The 19,431-nt window shown below is 37.9% G+C and overlaps 1 protein-coding gene across 2 annotated transcripts in view; it reads right to left on the bottom strand.

Moving 5' to 3' along the window:
* DENND5A (DENN domain containing 5A) overlaps positions 1–19,431 on the bottom strand; it is a 62,432-nt gene that overhangs the window by 15,082 nt on the left and 27,919 nt on the right. The window contains exons 6-14 of one of the 2 annotated variants that reach the window (XM_021402173.1): positions 11,536–11,853; positions 10,573–10,788; positions 9,435–9,669; positions 8,848–8,998; positions 8,154–8,247; positions 4,881–5,012; positions 4,091–4,243; positions 3,232–3,336; positions 875–959 (exon numbers count right to left, since the gene is read on the bottom strand). In XM_021402173.1, coding sequence (XP_021257848.1) covers positions 875–959; positions 3,232–3,336; positions 4,091–4,243; positions 4,881–5,012; positions 8,154–8,247; positions 8,848–8,998; positions 9,435–9,669; positions 10,573–10,788; positions 11,536–11,853 — 1,489 coding nt within the window. The remainder of the gene's footprint in view (positions 1–874; positions 960–3,231; positions 3,337–4,090; positions 4,244–4,880; positions 5,013–8,153; positions 8,248–8,847; positions 8,999–9,434; positions 9,670–10,572; positions 10,789–11,535; positions 11,854–19,431) is intronic. The other variant, XM_021402172.1, reaches the window with a different exon arrangement.

Here is a 19,431-nt window from a genome sequence, read left to right as displayed (position 1 = left end):
CACTCTGAACACTCCTATGACTCCACTAGTTTTTAAACCAGCACATTTTGTGTTTTAAGCAACATTATTACTCTCATCAAATTTCACTCTAGAATCAAGCCATGTATAACAGTACCCAACCCTGATTCCCTGATTGCTAGAAAGCCTAAGACTGGTGCTACCTTCCACCTGATATAAAAAAAGGCCTGTGCACAAGAACAAGGGACACTCAGGAGAGCCTAATACTTTTAGGGCCTTGGCCATGTTAGTCATGCTAAGCAATTTGCTTAAAGCAACTTAAAAAAAAAAATCCAACACCTGCCAAAAACCCATTATTCTGTCCACAAAATTACACCTTACGTCTCCAACTGGGGAAACATTACCAACAGATCTTATGTGCAATATTACGTTTAATACAACACTTACATCAAATATTACAATGCATTTCTTAAGTGTGTTTTGTATTTTGCAATGACTTGTAATGATATAGAGAATGTCGGCTTCAGGGTGTTCAAGACAATTCTGTGCTTACACGTGTTCTCCTAACCCCATCTATGACGTGGAATGCCTTGCCAGTGAGGTAGTGACTACGAGTCATGCAGTGGATGTTACATTGGAGCAGATCCATTTTAAAGTATCTTTGAAGCATCAGATATTCCTAGTCTCTGAATACTGCAATCATAAACAAGTAGGCTCAATCCAAATAAGTTTACTTTTCACATATATTGAGAAAATACACCGTGCCCGTATTAATTCTGTGGCAAATAGAATATTTGATTCAGTTATATTAAGTGAAGGCTATGTCCAGGGAAACAATTTGCATGGTGCAAATCTGCAAGCAGATCTTAGCAGTAGTTTATTTTTATTATCATCTTCTAGTAGAATCTAATCTTACCTGAGGTACTGAAGCTGCCCGATGTTGTTTTCCTCTGCCTGTTTTCAAGGTAATGTAGCAGATGAGACCACAAAGCAGACTTCCCCTGAAATTAAAAATATATCAGTTACTGCTACATATAGGATCCCAATTCAAAAGAAATAACTACTAGCTGAATAAAAAAGTTTAAATCATCATAGAAAGTATCAGCTTCAAATATGTTTGTCCTCATTGATTTAAAAACAAACACAAAAAGACAAAAGTTGCAGGTGCTTGGGAGCTGTAAAGAGGATGAGAAAGAAAAGCAAGTCAAAATCTATCAGGATCTAATGATTCCAACAACTGTGAAAAGTCAGCTGAGCTTCATTTGTCACTGGTTGTTAACATGACAAGAAAACATGTAAAGCCTTATAAAACTTAATGCATAAGCAGAGTTTTCGGTCTGAGACTGTCACCTTTCTTATGTAATTCTCCCTCCCTGCACCTCCAGCAGTGAGCTGGCAAGAGGCATGGAACCAGCCGAGTAAACTGTCTCACACCCAGACCAAGTCTTGCACATCTGTTCCCTTCAGGGTAATTCAGGGCTACAGATGCATGCTGTCATTTTTCAGAATCTCGTAAGATCTCCCTCAATTCCATCAAGCAAACAACCTAGATAATTACAAACACAGTAACGTAAAAAAGAAAAACATCAAAAATCCAACTACGCACACACCAAAAAACCACAAAGCCACATGACAGACAACAAGAGCTGGTCAGTAAGACAAGCCGTAGTTCTATACTTTATAAAAACAACTCTGAAATCTGGGATGCAGTATTCAGGTCAAGACAAATCTGACAATGCTAAAAGGTGCATCTCGCACATTATGCTGCTTTCTTAAAACTCTGGTGGCTTAAAATAGAAGGCAGGAAATTTTTCATGGACAAATGTTAAGAATCTTGGGTTCATCCTAAAATATTCTGCATGATAAATCAAATATATCAAAGCTACAGAAAGCAGCATCAATTGAGCAGGGTCTCTCCAGCACATGAATTGGACTGATTTACAAAGGAAATTCATTACTATTAGCTATTATCTTCCTAAATTACTATGTTAGGTGGAAACGTTCAGCAACTCTGCATTTCAGAAAAACAGTCATTATAAAGACAATCTTTTAAGTACAATTTTGTGCAGAAAGAAACGATGACTGTAAAGCAAGAGCTGTCCATTCAATACTATCAATGTCATCTAAAATCACATGAGTACCTTCCTGAAGCACTGTAATTATAACTCAACCCTGAAAGTTAAAAAATAACAATAAATAATTTAAATCTTCAAACATATTTAACCAGTTCAATCCCATAGCTCACCACAGAACTACTAAGGGCTTATTTCAAGACATTATGTCTACCCCAAATGAAGTGGCAGGTCTCCAGAAGATAAACCAGAAACTGCTTTTTACATCTGTGTTGAGAGAAATTTATTAAAAATATGCATTTAGTGGTGAAGCTATAAAAAGAGTTCACAGAAGCTCAGTGCCTCAATACCTGACAGATCCAACATGGGAAGCCAAAAACTGTGAGTCTTATAAAAATATAAAAAGAGAGCATGAAAATATCACCAGGGAATGGTTACACTGAAAATGGTGTTTCTCTGAATAAACATACACATGCACAGTCTAGTATTCAGCATCTTGCTGCCATGGCAAGGTGAACTGCAACAGATCACACAAAGCAGCAAACAAAGGATCCTGCAGCAAATAGATGTCAACAATCATGATGAATGTAAGAACACATGCAGTATATATCTGCCCACTTCCTTTACCATCATGTTACTCTCCTTTAACTTCAAATAGCAATGATGATGCCAACTATTTCTAAAGGGGAAGGGAAGACAGCCTAAGGAAAGCAGCGGGACAGAAAACAGGCAAGGGAATAATTAAGGCCTTCTAAAAATTCAGACTACTTTGGTCATCAGACCCTACATTCTACAGCTCCCTCCACATTGCATTGGGCAAAGGAAGGTGCAGATTCGTTTTGCACGTGGAAAAATCAGTAGGCAGAAAGTGTTGGACTATCAGGGATCATTGGGAGGGAAGAGGTAAAAGTAGGGACCGGTAGAAGGAAAAAAACCATCCTCATTACTATCGTCAATTGAGAAAGAAGAGTCTTCCTTGGCTCGCTATTGAAAAATAAAGTAAAATCAATGTATGAAACAGCAAGCTTTGAATATTTAATAAAGGCCAGACTACACAGAGAATGAGTAGTGTATTTTTACTGTGGATCATAGTATTAGACACACAGCACTTCCTCCATCAGGCCTCTATTATATTCCATCACTATTTATTCCACCATTCAGCACTGTTTGCCAACATCTGCAATCAATCCAAAGCATTAACCTTATGTAGGGTTGGCCGTCTGGTGGTCTGAAAGGCCCAAATCTGAGTTGAAGCAGAGTATACTGATGCTCTGTCTTCTAAGACGAAAGCAGTACAGCTTCTATCCTAAGTAATATACAAGAGGGAAGGGAGAGAATCACATGATAAATCTTCACACAGAGAAACTACTGCTATAAAAGTTTGAAGGAGAGCAGATTTAAATAGTGGTGCTTCAGTGCCGGGGAAAAAAAGACTGAATTACAGTTGTCTGGATTACGTACATTTATTCTGCAAATACATTTAAAAAAAAAGGGGGAAAAAAAGAAAGAGATAAAGGTTACAAATCATCACTTTCCTTGTTATGCATTTGTACAAATAAGGAGAGGATAAAAGCCTTAAAACTCCACCTAATCCCACAAGTGACAACCAGTTACTTGTTTCACATGAGAATCAACTTCTCTAACTAGTGGTTTTAACTATCTCTCAACCACTCGTCAACAAAATAGCGCGGGTTTTACTTTTAAAAGCCAAATTACTCTTCACAAAATAAAGTTCCCCTTATCACATCCCACCGATACCGCCTTTAGCATACATTGTATTGAATCCTATGCAACTTCCATAACAGAAGTAGTAAGAACTCAGATATAGTTTTATTAACTGTTCTATTAAAAACAACTACCACCATAAAACAAAACAAACAGGTTAAATGGAAAGAAAGTCTTCCAAAAAGTCATTTGTGGAACATATCTACACGTGTACTTGCTCCTTCACCAGAGCAGAAGGTGGAGACAGACTGATATATAACAGACTGTTGACTGAAAAATAAAGTGTGAATTTATGTAAGTATGCCCTGGAACATGCAAGAATATTTGTTTCTCACCTGTTTCACTTGCAGACCATGGCTCCATATCCTTTCTAAGAGGTCACACAGGCTGGCTATCAGGGTATTCTCTTCTACACCTGTGATATTCACTTCACCATGACCTAGCTCCACAGCTTCTCGTCCCATTTTTTCAACCAACATCCTCTTGGTCTTAAAAAGGAGGAGGCAAGAGAGTTAGTTCTTTTCTCAGTATCTTCTAAGATCACTCACATTTCTTTACAAACAAGGGAACATACAGTAACAATGTTTTGGTAGAATAACCGAGCACATGTAGTAACTTGTGCTGGAGTTCCTTTCTTTTACCCTTGTTTTCAAGCCACAGCAGCACCAGTGTTGATCGCTATAAGCCTTTTCCAGCTTTCTCACAAGGGTGAGTAATCTGAATAATCAGAATAGGAGGCCCCAATTTGACATACTAGCTGCCAAGCAGCAAGACCCTGTAACACAGCTCTGGGTTTTCATGACAAATTCCACTTCCGGAACACTCTTTCTTGATGAAATAACATAGTCTTATTTGTGATAAATTAAATATGCTAAAATAGACATAGGCAGCAGAATGATAAACATACAACAGAATATTCAATCTACCGTTTTACATTCTCCTCTGTCTCTCCTAGCTGAATTTTTAAATATATTCTCTCTTCATTAATTTCTCACTACTATACAAACAGACTGGGCACGTAGATAAAGCTGAGACACATGGCAGAAAAGCTGGCAGTTCCAGTGCACTGCCCACAAGATGGTCCTTGAAAGGCAGATATGAGAACAGAAGTATTCTCCGAGTTACCTTATTTCGGCATTCCTTCAACAAGCCTTCTACAAACTTCCAGTTTGTTTGTGCAATTACTGACGGAGAGAGGTTTGACAGCTTTGGCTGCCGAATAGTGCTGCCCAGATTCCTGGCTTCTTGGATATACTTCTGTATTGGGACAGAAAATTGATAAGTACAGATAAAAGTGCAAGTGAGACTACTTTGACAAGAGAAAGAGGTAATTCCATCTTTACAATCCACCTCAGTACAATGAGGAGGAACAGAACATAGCCTCTTTAAGAAGAGTCCCCTTCTTTATATTCAGCATAATATTGGGCAGGGACTTTTAATGTGGAATTTCATTGGAGATCAAATCTCTATTTTTGTTAACCAGTATTAGATCGCGCATTACAGAATAACAAAAACACAATACAAACTGCCAAGGATATTTAGATGCATAGAAATTCAGTGAATCCCTCCAATACTGGGAACAGTTTTACTATTTTTTTTTTCCTGTAAAAAGCAAGCTTGCAATAATTACTCAGACCAAGACGATTCAAATGGCAGACTGTGGTCTACAGGTGGACTGCAAGAAAACTTTGCCTGGACCTTGACAGTGCCTGAAACCTGTACTCATTTCTACAGATCTCCTGTTTCTTGCCCACCACCCCACACTTTGAGGAAGCAGCTCAAAAATGCTACTAGCAGCTTTCAGCTGTGAATCATCTGCATTTAGAGCAAAATAGTCTTTTGGACTATATCTGAAAGAGCGACGCTGCTCCTGTTTCTACCATCAAGGTGTTATCATCGTTTTTATCTCAGAGAGGACAATTTAACACATGTTTTGAAAAACTGCTGATGACAGATTGGTTGGAGCATAGCCAGCTGTGTATAAAAGATAAGGTGCTATACAGGCACTGACAGAATACTCAAGATCAGTACATATTTCAGATTAATAAGAACCTTATCTAGCTTACACTGAAATAACGATCAACAGAAAAGTCAGTTAATAGGCGATTTCATTTATGAAACATAATGCAGCCTTTGCAAAAAAAGGGAAATCACTCCTTTTCTATCAGTCTTGCACTAAAGAGCTACGATATAAACTATGCATCTTTATCCAGAACTATGCTTACAGTCATATTGTGCACTTGACATACCAGATAATGTTCTGACAAAGATTTTATAGAGGGCATGAAGGGCCAATCATGCTGGTCCCAGTCTAAACATAACCGCAACTGAAGCTCTGGCAAGGAAATGTCCAGGTGCTGGCAGGACAAGTTTGTAGCAAAAAGTCAAAGAAACCATGTAAAGTGCAAGTGGCAAGCACGTACGAAGTAACAAAAGCAAGCATGCAAAACAGAAAAGGAGAAAAGAATGAAGACATAATACAATGCAGAACTCCCAAGCAATAAACATAAGTAAGTAACAAAACTGAAAGGAAAAAAGAAGAGATGATGTTTAATCATTAGACTGTTGTAAACTATGCCCTCCATAGTGCCCAAGTATTTGCAACTTAGAAACTGCTAAGCTTTACTAACATGGATTTTTGTTGACTGTCTCAAAACTTCAATTTGTCTAAAACTTACAACACTGCATTCTGCAACCACTGCTTCCTGCTTAGCCTGATCCTCAGCATTTATCTCAGAAGAGCTCCCTCCCCATTCTTTGGGCTTAATATGAAAGTCTGATTCACCTGGGAAAGGGGTCAACATCCAAACAGCGTAACGTAATTAACAGGTACAACATAAAACCCTTTTATCTTTGCAATTAGCTAATTAAAATCTCCTACATTCACACATGCTAAACATTATAATTTTAAGAGCAATAACAAGGTTACAAATCAATTATTGTTCACTTCTGCAAATTCTCTATTAAAAATACTTTTGAATTATCTGAGCAAAACCAGCAATTACCTGCAGCTTTTTTTTAATTACATGGGCATTCTTCTATTGCATGGTCATGGATAACACTACACTTGATTCAAGCTTTCACAAACCAATGAGAAAACACAGGAAAATAAGTAACACTGGAAAGGCAGTTAAACTCACCACTACCATAAAAGATGAAACTGAACAAAGAAATACATTTCTTTTCAACAACAAGAGCCTAACAGATGCAAGATTACACTAAAATTCCAAGTGACGCTTTTCTGAAGATATTTAACAAGGCAAGAGCATATTATCTTCAATAAACAACGTACTTCTAAGGAAAAGTAAATACTTGGGGTTAGTAAGCACAAATAAATTCTGATATTTTTAAAATAGATTATTCTCAGAATTACTCTTACAGCAACATCCAGTGTAACAGCTTACAGACTGTATCATATGAATCAGAAACTGTACCGTAATGAGTCCAAATTACCCAAATCTTTCAAAATCCCTTCACCACACAGAAAAGCAATGTCAGCCATAGGAGCAGTGACGAGAGAAGTTGTTTACAAAAAGAGGCTAAGTGAGCAGCAGAGTTGTGTCCTGCCAATACAGCTATTCTGCTACAAAACCCGGTTGCTATCTCTACGCAGTGCTGGCTGCTGTTCTGTAAGTGCACTACATCCAAGTGGAGCTGGCAAGAAGTCTCCAGAGAGACGCTGCAATAGTGCTGCGCTAGCCCCCCTCGAGTCCCTTCCTTTCATAGTGAATCTTTTCTTTCTTCAGCAGCTCAGAGTAGGGGTTTCATGGGGAAACACTTTGAGAGCAAGACCCACTGTAAAGTCACATGAGAGAACTAACGCTTTAGACTGCGCCATGTAAAAATAGGCAGACGCAAACCCTACTGAACTGGTAGGGGTTTATGTTCCGACAGCTTAGCATAAGGTTGCATGTCAATTCGTCATCTTAAGACGTCTTTCATGGACCACATAAAGAAATAGCCAATTCCAAAACATAATACTTTTGATTTTAGGATGAAATAAACCACACTGTGGAGGTGCTTATTTTTCTTCCATCAAATACAAAAAGTTACGTAGAAACAGGAAATAGATGACTAAAAATCTTTTGATCAATTCTCCCACCCTTTCTGGAAAACTTAAATGAACGTGACAACATTTTCAGGGAGCTCACCTGTGCTGAGGATGAAAAAATTTCGTTCTGAGATGGGGCAAAAATAGCCAAAATTTTTATAATTCAGAAACTAAGTCATTTTCGTTTGCAAAGAACAGGGAACTTCATTTGTACAAATATGGGATAGCAGAGATAGACTGTAAGCAACTGTATAGATATTCCATAAATGTTACAGACTACTATTCAGGCAATTAGGAAAAAAATAAAATAAAATAAAATTAGGTCTCTACAGTTGAACAGTTTTTACCTCTCTCTGATCATTGTCCAGACGCAAGTGCTCCGTGTGTTGTTTCTGTCTGTCCTTCCGCCTCCACTGTGCAGGTGCATTTCTCTTTGTCCACCTATAGATAGAGGACTTAGTCAGCAAATGTCAAGCGCTAGGTAAAGGGGAGGGGTAATGGGAAAAAACAAGTTTGTCTCGTATATTGAGCACATCATCATACAATTGTGCAGGATAAAGCACAGCTGCAAATGCACACAAGATCTCAGTAGAAGCAAGCAACCCTGGGCAGCCAGAGGAGCTCAGAAAATTAGCCCACATACATTTGTTTTGCATTTTTCCATTCCCTTATGATATCCAGTTAAAATTTACACCTTTTCACTCTTTAAATAAAGTCTTTATATATGACATCCTAAAACATTTGCTAGCTCTTAACAGAGTTCCAATAAGGAGACCTGCTTGTATATCGACAGCAGTTAAATGTTGCTCAGAACAACCCCTGTTATAACCTCAAATATAATGGGGTTTTCTAAGGTAAGTTTCCTTCTAGAAGTCTAGATTTAAAACAAACAAACCTGCTGTATTCAACACGAACATCACCTTTCTGAATTGTTCTCATTTTGAACAAAGAAAAGACTGAATTTGCTTTCCAGCATCTCAACTTCAGTCCTATCTCTATGATCTCTCCAAGATCCGGCAGCTGTTGCCCAAGCTTACTTACTTGTTGCTTGCTGGTCCAGTGGATAGAACATCAGACTGAAGCTTGGGAAAAAATCCAAGTTCATACTTCCCTTGTCCAATTTTCATGTCCAGCAAGTGCGGATGGACGGCAGTGTGATCTATTTTTGCTAGTCTTAACTCAATTGATTTCTCTGAAATAGTACAAAAGTTGGGTTTTTTTTATTAAACACCTGTCTTAAGCAGACACGAATCTACAATCACATCGCTTCAACTAACAGCAGATCTCAAATTTAAGAGCAGACGAAAGTTTCTTATGAACCGTAACAGGCATGCTAGTATATGAGCATATGAAGCATCACAGAATCACCACCAAAAGGAGAATGATATTTATCTTCTTAAGGTCAAACCATTTTTTCTTACACAAAGTATGCGGGAAAATAGTTGACTTCGATTACCCTTTATGTGAACTTAATCTCTTCTTATGTAACATCTAGCTCACCGCTTAAGCTTCATAGCTCGTTTAAAAAAAAAAAGAACTGTTGCTTCATTTTAACCTAATATCTACAATAAATAGTACTAACTAGCTGCATTTTCTGAAGCTTCAAGAAAGGGGCTTATTACTCTTACCAGCCTCATCAATGGTTGTGCATTTCTGATACATAGATGTGCGCAGAGTCGGCGTTCTAACATTCAGCAGCCTAATTTTATCCACTCTAGAATCAAATACTCTCAAAACAGGGTCTTTATCATCTTCATCGTGGCACATAATCTTATTATCAATAAAAGATGCAAACATTTGGGTCTCCAGGAATCTTGAGAGGAAAGGCAAGTAAGGCTCAGGCTGGTCCGACAAGAAAGATGCCTAACAGACAACAAGAAATAAGAATGTTTGGGAGTCTGCTGAGATACATCCAAAAAAACCTCTAATTTTTCAGATCAAGAGTGTATTACAGTGCTTTGAAACCATTTAAAGCTTAGTTTTATTCCACACACCAGTTTAACCTTCAAAACAGCCAGAGAATATGAGATCCTCACCTTCGTAACTATCACCTACTACATACTAAAATCACAGCTTAAAAATTATTGTGCTATTTCCTTAAATTTCTAATAATTACAGCTGAACGCCAGCAAACCACATCAACAGTGCTACAGGTGTGAATATTATGCACTTCTGAAGGGGCTCAAAGCTAATGAGAGCCTTTTCACATGACTTGAAGGAAATCTGATTAGCCTTTTAGCAAGTAGTGATTCAACATAACCTTCACCCACATTGCCTGTCCTCCTGGCAAACTTCTGATCTCCAGTAAAGAACATAATGTAAAATTTGAAGAGCTAGGTCTCATGTTTCACTAGGAAAGAGCTAGGATACACTTGGCACACATATGTATGTTAGTGTTGCGTTGTATCATGACTTCATTGATGAACACATCCAGCAATAGTTCTGGTTAAAAACAAAACCAAAAAAACCAACAAAGCCATTTTCACTAATAACGCAGATGTTAGTCATAAAGTAAGACTTTCTAAGCAACATATTTTTTTCTACAGCATCCTTAAAAGAGCAACCTCAAATGTGTGTATGTAACTACTTTTCCTGAATAATATATAGGTCACGTCTTTTTTGAGGACCACTGAAATTTGAGGAAGAAATTACAATTTTGAAAGTACTGTTTTCCATTTTATGACCCAGTCAAAAAAAAAAAAATCTTACTCTTGAATACTGCTATAGCGTTTAAACTGTAACTTCTGTCTTCTTATTACAACTTACTTTATCAAAGTTTTGCATCTGTTCCCTGTTTGTAAACCAAGATTCCTTGTCCTGACTGGGTTGAATGACAAATACTTCATAATCTGCAAACATTTGTGTAAAGCGGTTGGCAAAAATTTCACGGACTTGAATATTCAGCTGGTAAATCTTGAACTCTTCTTCATCACACTGAATTTTAAGATCCTTTTTGCTACTGGTCTCCTCTCGCACCTCCAGCTGAGGAAATAAGGGAACACACACACACACAAAAAAAGAAGCGTATTTATCTACTGGTTCTCTGTCAGGTATTCTGAGTTTACAAAAATATAAGACAGAAATATGTATGTGACATAAGTCCAGGTTACACACTGTTACAGGTGGATTCATAACATCTTTGAAATGAATAACATGCACAGTCAAAATAAGTTGTGCGTGTCCATTCTCTGCAACACAAATTCTTAGCAGCATAATGCACTATTCATCACCACACAGACCAGAGTAATCTCTAATGAAATAAAATGCATTTTTTTTTAGACATCACATGGGCTAAGGTTTATAAAAAGAGCAATATGAGACTTGGATATTCTGTTCATGTTTGTTTTGATGGGAATTAAGTAGCAAAAAAAAAAGCCACAAGATTTCACTATTCATTCACTACGGCAAGCAGATAATGCTCAAGTAAAATTATATATAATGAGAAAGTAATGTAAATGTACAATAAATCTTAAAACTAAAAACAAATGAGGTAAGGTGTATTTTTAAGCACATTATCTTGGCCAAATAAAACAAGCAAAACAAAAAACACTTTGAAAGCTACCAAAAGTTTCCCTAGATGTTGTAGAGTTGAATCCTCATCCACCTCGTTCACAAGGTTTGTGAACATGTTAAATTAAGTTCTTTCTACTGAAGACAGACCCAGTCTTTTTACCACCACTTCAGACCTTTTTTGCTGCAAGTCCAGAGAGAGTACAGGTAGTTTCATACCTTTTCTAGGCTCACACCTGTTCTTTTAACCAGTGCTTGGAGTCTTGCAATGGTCTCGTTTTCCTTTAGCAGCTCATAGGAATTCAAAGGCGATCCTGCTACGTTCCCATTTCTTTTATCAGAAACCAGGTCACATGCTCTGAGGCTCTTCATCTTTGAAGCACTTTCACTATAATGAAGATTTCCCTCAGGTGGAATTCCAAAAGCCGTTAGTATCTCAGAAATTTCCTGTACAAACTCAAGCTTATTTGGGAACTGGGGCAAGTCTTCTGGCAGCTCAATGAAATGGTTGTCTACATCCACAAAGCAAAGGTTAGCCTAGGATTTAAGTTAGAACAGAATAACATTTAGAATACGCAGAAGGGTGACATTGTCTTTGGCATTCCCTAGAAAAATCAGATACATTTGCACACTTGGTTATTTTGTAAAACAGACCTGCCCCAGCCATAACTCAGCTGGATGGCTGGCTCTGAGGAAAGTACCACAAGGCCTACATTTCCGTATCTCCTAAGAAGTTAAGAAAGAGAACTCATTTTTTAAGTGGTTTATTAGGTACAAAACAGATTGTAGCATCTATGAGAAATGTGAGATTTTGTTCACAGAGACATATATAGCTAGCTTTTAACTACAGCACACTTACAACACTATTTTAAACACAAGCATATACATGCAATCGCCTGCCTGTTGATCATATTATAAGCCCACTCCTCTAAACTGGGTGAATTCCATTCTAAAAGGTGTATGACACTGCACAAGCTGCAAAAGAAAATTATCTTTTTTTTTGGTAAATAACTTGAGAACTAAGTTGATTCCTTGAAGAAGTTCAGACTTTTGATTTCAAGGGAAAAAGTAAAAAATAAAATTTGAGCTAGTATGTTCAGATCTGTTCTCCTGTTCCAATCTCTCTCATGTACCAAAGATCAAGGAAAAAAAGAACAATAACACACCCACATAGCTTCCATAACAATACCAGAAAAAGCTACGCATCTTTCAAAGATTTACTTCATCCTATATTTGTGAGGTTTTTTTCTCCTTTTGGTTTCTCAATTGCCAAATCTACTTCACAACATTACGCTACGTTCAGAATGCTGGAGGGAAAGGATGCCATCCAAAGAGACCTTGACAGGCTCAAGAAGTGGGCCTACATGGTTCAACAAGGCCGCATGCAAGGTCCTGTACCTGGATCGGGCTTAATATGTCCAGAAGGATGAAACCACTCTCATAATTTAATAGGAAAGAAAGAATTCGATGAGATTCACCTCCCACTAAATAAACCGTGGACAATCCCAGCTATCAGAGCAACATACTCATGCCATAAAGTGTTAGTATGACAAAGCATTTCTTAGGGATTTTGCCGTGGGTCTGATCACAGGTCAACCAGGATAATCTGTACCAGCTGAGATCCTTACAATTAAGTAAGCTGCCATGAAAACATACACCTAATATTTATGATAGACTTGGTATTTCATCAGAACAGAGTTGGATGTCATTTCTTAAAGCATATCTGCTCTGTTTGATTTACTGATATTCCAGTATCAGTATATATATATATATACACACACACTGATATTCCAATATCAAAATTAAAAATAAAGCTAAATTCTTAAAGCAGAAATTCATTGGACATGTGTCGTGGTTTAACTTGGCAGGTAGCTAAGCACCATACAGTTGTTTGCTCATTCACCCCTCAGGGGGATGGTAGAGAGAAAAAAAAAACTAGATTTTGTGGGCTGAAAAAAAACTAAGACAGAAAAGGAAGAGGAAAAAAGATAATAGCAAATGATAATAATAATATACACGCACACAACAAACACACACACAAAACAAGTGATGCAAAAAATTGCTCACCACCTGCCAACCAATGCCTAGACAGTCCCCAAGCATCGGCTACCCACCCAGCCAACTCCCCACTGTTCTTCAAGTTTTTTTTTTCCACACGTCATATGGTATGGAATATCCCTTTGGCCAGTTTAGGTTACCTGTCATTGTTCTCTCCCCTCCCAGCTGCTTGTGCCCCCCCAGCCTCCTTGCTGGCATGGCAGTATAAGATACTGAGAAACTGAAGTGTCCTCGGCTCAGCACCACTCAGCAACAACTAAAACATCACTGTGTTATCAGCATTGTTTTTCTCCTAAAGCCAAAACATAGCACCATACCAGACACTGTGAAGGAAAATTCAACTCCGTTCCAGCTGAAACCAGGACATGCTATACTGGACTTGTACAAAGCTTTGCATGACAATGTCCAATTTATGCTCTGCAATGATATCGCTCATAATTACAAAGGTAAGTAGAAGCCTTCTTTATCTCAGTTTCCTGATGTTCTTCCTGTACTTGAATACTGGGATTGATTTACTATCAAAGGAACGCATATAAAACAGTTAAGAAGATCTTGTACAGATCCTTTATTATAAATTAAATTGTAAATGTAATTAGGTGTTGCAAAAGAATGCAAAGTAAATAAATAGAACGAAGACTTTGATGCTGAAACTTGTCTGATGTACTCTGGAAAACAGCTTTCATTTTTTCAAATAGGGCAGATGTCATGGTTTAGATTTCCCTCAGCATCACCACTGTTCAAACATACCAGCAGGTACTGGTATGCACACCTGGTAAGGCATCTCCAGTGGTAAACTAGGGATGCACGCAGACTGCATCTGCTCCTCACTCAAATAAACATTTAGCGCAAAAGGACAGTATGTACATGAGAACTCTCATTTTTAAGAACACTGAGACCCCTGATTGTACACATGATATCAGTAAACTAAGTCAGCAAATATTTATCAGGAAGACTGTAAGCAATTCAAGACACTAGAGAAATAAAGCATTAAAACTAGGCACAGTCCCTGCCAGTAACTGTTGAGGAAAGAAGGAAAGCAATGAATTAGTCACAAGCTGGCTGAGAAATGTTGTACAGCAACACTCTAAAGAGGAATACAGAACATTTTTGGGATGCTACATTTATTCAGAGCTTGGTCCATAACTCATAAGATAAAGGACTACCTTGAGCAACATAAACAAAGCAGATTCAGTAGGTGGCTTTAGCCTCTCTTAGCTTAAGGAGACTAAGGTCATCCTTGTACATGTACTTCTGAAAAGATCATGATCCCCAAGGAGCAGAAACAGCAAAGATACCTCACTTCACAAGTCATTCAAGAGGCACCAAAACAACATTATTTCTCTAAAAATGAAATCCAAAGTAAAAAAACTGCCAGTAACAGACATCAAAACAGTTAGTCTCACACAGATCCAACACAATACAATACTGGTGAGGCGAGAGGGGCTTCCAAATTCAATTTAATTTGAAATGCAAGAGAAAAAACACCATCAGTTAAATATACTTTAATTTACTGCTGAGGTATTAATTTCTGACCAAAAGAAAACCTTGAGTTGCTACATGCTCCTTTAAGAGTACACTATTACAGTAAGGGACACATCATCACATAACGAAAGGATTCTCCTGAGACAACACTAAGGAACAAGGGTGCCATGTCCTAATTTAAAGGCTTGTCTTTTTTCATAAACTTCTATTATCACAAATAATAGGGTGTCCAGGTGAAAAAAATCTTACAAGTCTTAGGAATGCAGACACAAGAACGTTCATATATGCAACGCCAAAGCCTGGTGCCACGAGGTAAACAGCAAAACTTTCAGTTGGCTCAGTGGGATCTAGACCACACCCAACAACTCCAAAGCCAGAGGACAATTGCAATTCTTTAGTTTGACCTCAAGTACAATAACGGCCAAAACCCCATACACATCTAGCAATGCCTGCACAGAGCCCATATCCTTCCTTTTAGTGCTGTTCAAAGAATATAGCCAGAAATTATTTAGCTTCTCTCTCAAAAAGACATCTGAAGAGGAACAGCTTATTCACTAAACAATGAGTAATCTCCCTGTTCCACTGGCATCCCAGAGAGAGAATATATTCTAAACATTAATACATAGTTACACAATTGAGTACAATACAGAACAGTCAGTTCTGACTGCATAATCACCACTACTCTAATTCTGCCCAGCACAGGTGCTCAGACTACAAGTTGCACACAGGTTTTCAGATCACCTCCTAAAAAGTCAAACTGAAACATGACTCTGAGTTAGGTTTTCTGTTTGAATATAGCACTGAAAGACTAAAAGCCATTCAGCTACAGCATTCCAACAGCACACACTGCCTCTGTGTGTTAGGTCTCACCCTCGTAAATAACCACCCACTTCACTTAAAACACATGAAACATGTATGTAAACATATACACATAGTTGGCTTGTGGAAAGTGTATTTACAGTAGTCCTACGTTCTAAAGAATTCCTGTTAGCAAATGGTGACCTTTTCCATTCCTCCTCAGCACTACTGATCTTCACCCCAAACCACAATTTGTGATGAACAACAACTTAACAGCTGCAGGTTTCAGAAACATGAATTTAACTCCTCAAGTATCTCCTTAACACTGCAGTACAGGACTACAGTACAAACTGAAATCTGTCAATAAACGTGCAGAATTATCAACGATCTATCACAGCAGCAGCTAGCATCAAAACGTATGCAAAGTAGTGACTATCTGTCAAAATAATTATCGTGATCAGGCTCTTTTAAATGTGTTGGCATCAAGAGGAAGAGAAGCTTTTCTTCTAGAACATAAACAATTTTAAAAAACCTAAATTATTCAAATTTAGCATTTGATATCACCTTTTAGTGATTGAAATAAGAATACTGAGAATACATACTGTCTTATATTAACAGAAAAATGGATGTTAGCTTTTAAAGTCTTCCAAATTGTCTAAAAGAAAATGTTACTGACCAAGATCCCTTGGAGCACTTCATTAAGAATTAGCTTCTCAAACTAGATACTAGTCATTCAATTTATGAGTGCTCGAAGATTTAGCACTGCTTATTTGAACTCAAAATAATCACACTTTCCAGCATTCTCATGCATTAGAGTGAGACGATGCACAGGCAAATTCAACAGCATGAAACAGCACAAATTAACTTGCATGTTAAAAATACATTGCTATATCTTTGCAAAAGTTTCTTTAAAAGGAAATTCAAAGACACATCAAGAACAGCCTTACTTCAGTACTTAGTTTAAGATCTGCAAGATTGCTAGTTTAACCTCCTTTTTGATCAATTTTACTGATAAACAAACCACATTTTACCAGCAGCATCTGAAACAGCTGTGTATTCTTGCCTTCCTCTTTGATTTCTGCAGCACCTTGGTCTAGCACTGCTTCTCCCACGGCCCTGAACTTCTTTTCTGGGTTCCTTATAGGCCTCTGATGCAGCCACTAGAGAAACCACAAGGATGCTCATGCACAGAGAAAAAGCCCTCAGCAAAAGCAGCAATACACATAAGAACTAGCTTATCTTTCAAGTGTCTTGTTTCACTGACATACACCAGCTCAAGCCTACAGTAAGTCTCAAATCTCTTAAGAATCTTACTTGGCCACAGAGAGTCAGGGTCCTCAAGTGACTGATGAACTTCAGTGAATTCACCAACAGGTAATACAAACTTGCATTTTGTACTAACACAGTTATTTTGCTGAAGACTTTAATCAACATCTGACAAAGCATCAACTCCCAAGATACAGTTTCCACACTCCCAAGGTAAAGCATTCCTTAAAGCACCAGCTGTGACCAAAACATGGAAGAACGCCACTGCAAGCAAACCAAAACAAGCTTTATGGCATATGTGTGGAAGACTTAGTCCAAACTTGACAGTTAGAACAGACTGTACTTTCAAATGTTTTAAGCCAAAATATTTTTAAAATATTAAGAGTAATACAAATAACATCTTGCTACGTTAGGTAGCAATATTATATTCTTCCACGATGCTCCTCAACTGAGAGGCACTAACCAGATTTTCTATCAAAGCTCAATTCCCTATTCCTTGTCTAAATTAGACACCGCTTTAATAGCAGCAGTCCTACCCATCCATAAAAATGGATTAGCAGCAGAGATGCTATTCACACAGTTTCAAGACAAAGCCAAAACCCTTCCCCCCGGCCCCCCATCCCAGGACTCAGAATAAGTTAGAACATATCAGCTCTTTATATACCTTTTCTGGTAAGTGAGGAAGATTCTGATACTTACTGTTTCTACAAATCAGGAACCCAGAGGCAGGTTTTGGAAACTGAGTTCCTCATATAACCCTAAAAATTTCATATAATATCATGTGCACTCCAAACTTTGGAGATAAGCAGTATTAAGCAGTACAATCACTTTTGTTTCTGATGATAAACCTGTCTTTAAGGGCATATAATAGAATCTATCTGCCTTATTCTAAGGTTGTATGATGATTCATTTGCTTTAGCAGGGAGGTTGGACTCGATCTTTTGAGGTCTCTTCCAACCCCTGCAATTCTGTGATTTTATAAAGCATGTTCCTTGTTAGACTCTCCATCAGGAATTTTGTCCAGAACTTATTTGGCTCTTTAAGTGAAAGTGAAGGCTAAGCCATAATGCAAAGTACCTTTGAGACGAACGTGTAATTTGCAGTTGTAAGTATATTAAAGCTAGCTGATCAAATTATTGATATCAGAAATACTGACCAATACTCCCACTTAGTGAGACCAGCATGTACTTGGGATTCTGATTCACACTTTAAATTGTATGTTTTCTTTTCATTGTAACAGTAGATCTTTTCTTGTTTTGCTTTTTTAAGTAAATACAATGAAAATCTCAACATCAAGTGAGCTCATATTCTTCCCAGACTAGTTTCTCTCCTACGTTAAAAAAAAAGTCTGTATAGGATTACTTCTTAGGCATCTTTGAAGTCTCCAGTACACGTTCAAGTCCATTTGTATACCACAGCTACTTTCTCAACGTCTTTGTTTCAGCTGGGATAGAATTGTTCTCTTCAGAGCGTCTGGTATAATGCTACAATTTGGTTCTAGGAGAACAAGAATGTTGATAACACACTGATCTGTATAGTTTCCTGCTAAGCAGTGTTGTATAGGCCAAGGTCATTCGCACCAAAGCATCCAAGGAGCTGGGAGGGAACAGAATTAGGACAGCTGACAAACTGGCCAAAGTAATATACCATACCATATGACATCATGCAGAAGTTGTTTCAGAGGAGGTGGGACTTCATCTCGCTCTCTTCCACTGCTCAGGGGCTAGCTGGGCATTGGTCAGGAGGTGGTGAGGAACTGTTTGTGTACCACTTGTTACGTACATGTATTTATAATATATATACACACACTTATTCATATGTATTTGTCATAATTATCCTTTTCTTTTTGTATATCTTAGTAAACAGTTTTATCTCAATCCATGAGTTCTACTTTGTCTTTTTCAATTCTCTCCCCCATCCCATGTGGAAAGAGGGAGTGAGCGAATAACCATGTGGTGCTCAACCACCTGCAAGATTAAACCACAACACTCAACCTACAGCACAAAGGACTTCACCAGTTAGCAAGAAACCTCACTTAGCAATGACTCCCAAGGGGGATTTTTCAAACAAAGTCACGTACAAAACTGTAAGGGTTCACTCCCGGAGGGAGGCTTCAGAAGGACAAGTTTACATTCTGCAGTAAATTCCATTACACAGGCACACTCCTGCTGATATCCTAAGTCCTGAGTGTCCTCCCCGTCCCAGACAATCCTGGTCTCAGTGAGATGCTGTCAAAAAAATCTACCCTTCCACCTTCATAAAAGACAACCTATAAAACAAAATTTAAATTGTGGTGCCAGGTGATTGTTTAGATACCATTTCCATTCCATTTTTAATATTTTAAATGATCAAATACCTTGGAAGTGTTAGAGCCATTTCAAAAAGATAAAAATTTCACTTTTCAAAACTGCAGTCTTATTAGAATCTTTCTATAATAACAAAAACAACTATGGTGTATATTAATATGCATAGCCAGGCATACATTCCACTTGACCAGCTATCCTGTATAAA

The sequence above is a fragment of the Numida meleagris genome, chromosome 6, assembly GCF_002078875.1.
Source record: "Numida meleagris isolate 19003 breed g44 Domestic line chromosome 6, NumMel1.0, whole genome shotgun sequence".
Classification (NCBI taxonomy): domain Eukaryota; kingdom Metazoa; phylum Chordata; class Aves; order Galliformes; family Numididae; genus Numida; species Numida meleagris.
Note: the sequence above shows the minus strand (reverse complement) of the source record. Positions and strands in the feature narration are given on the sequence as shown.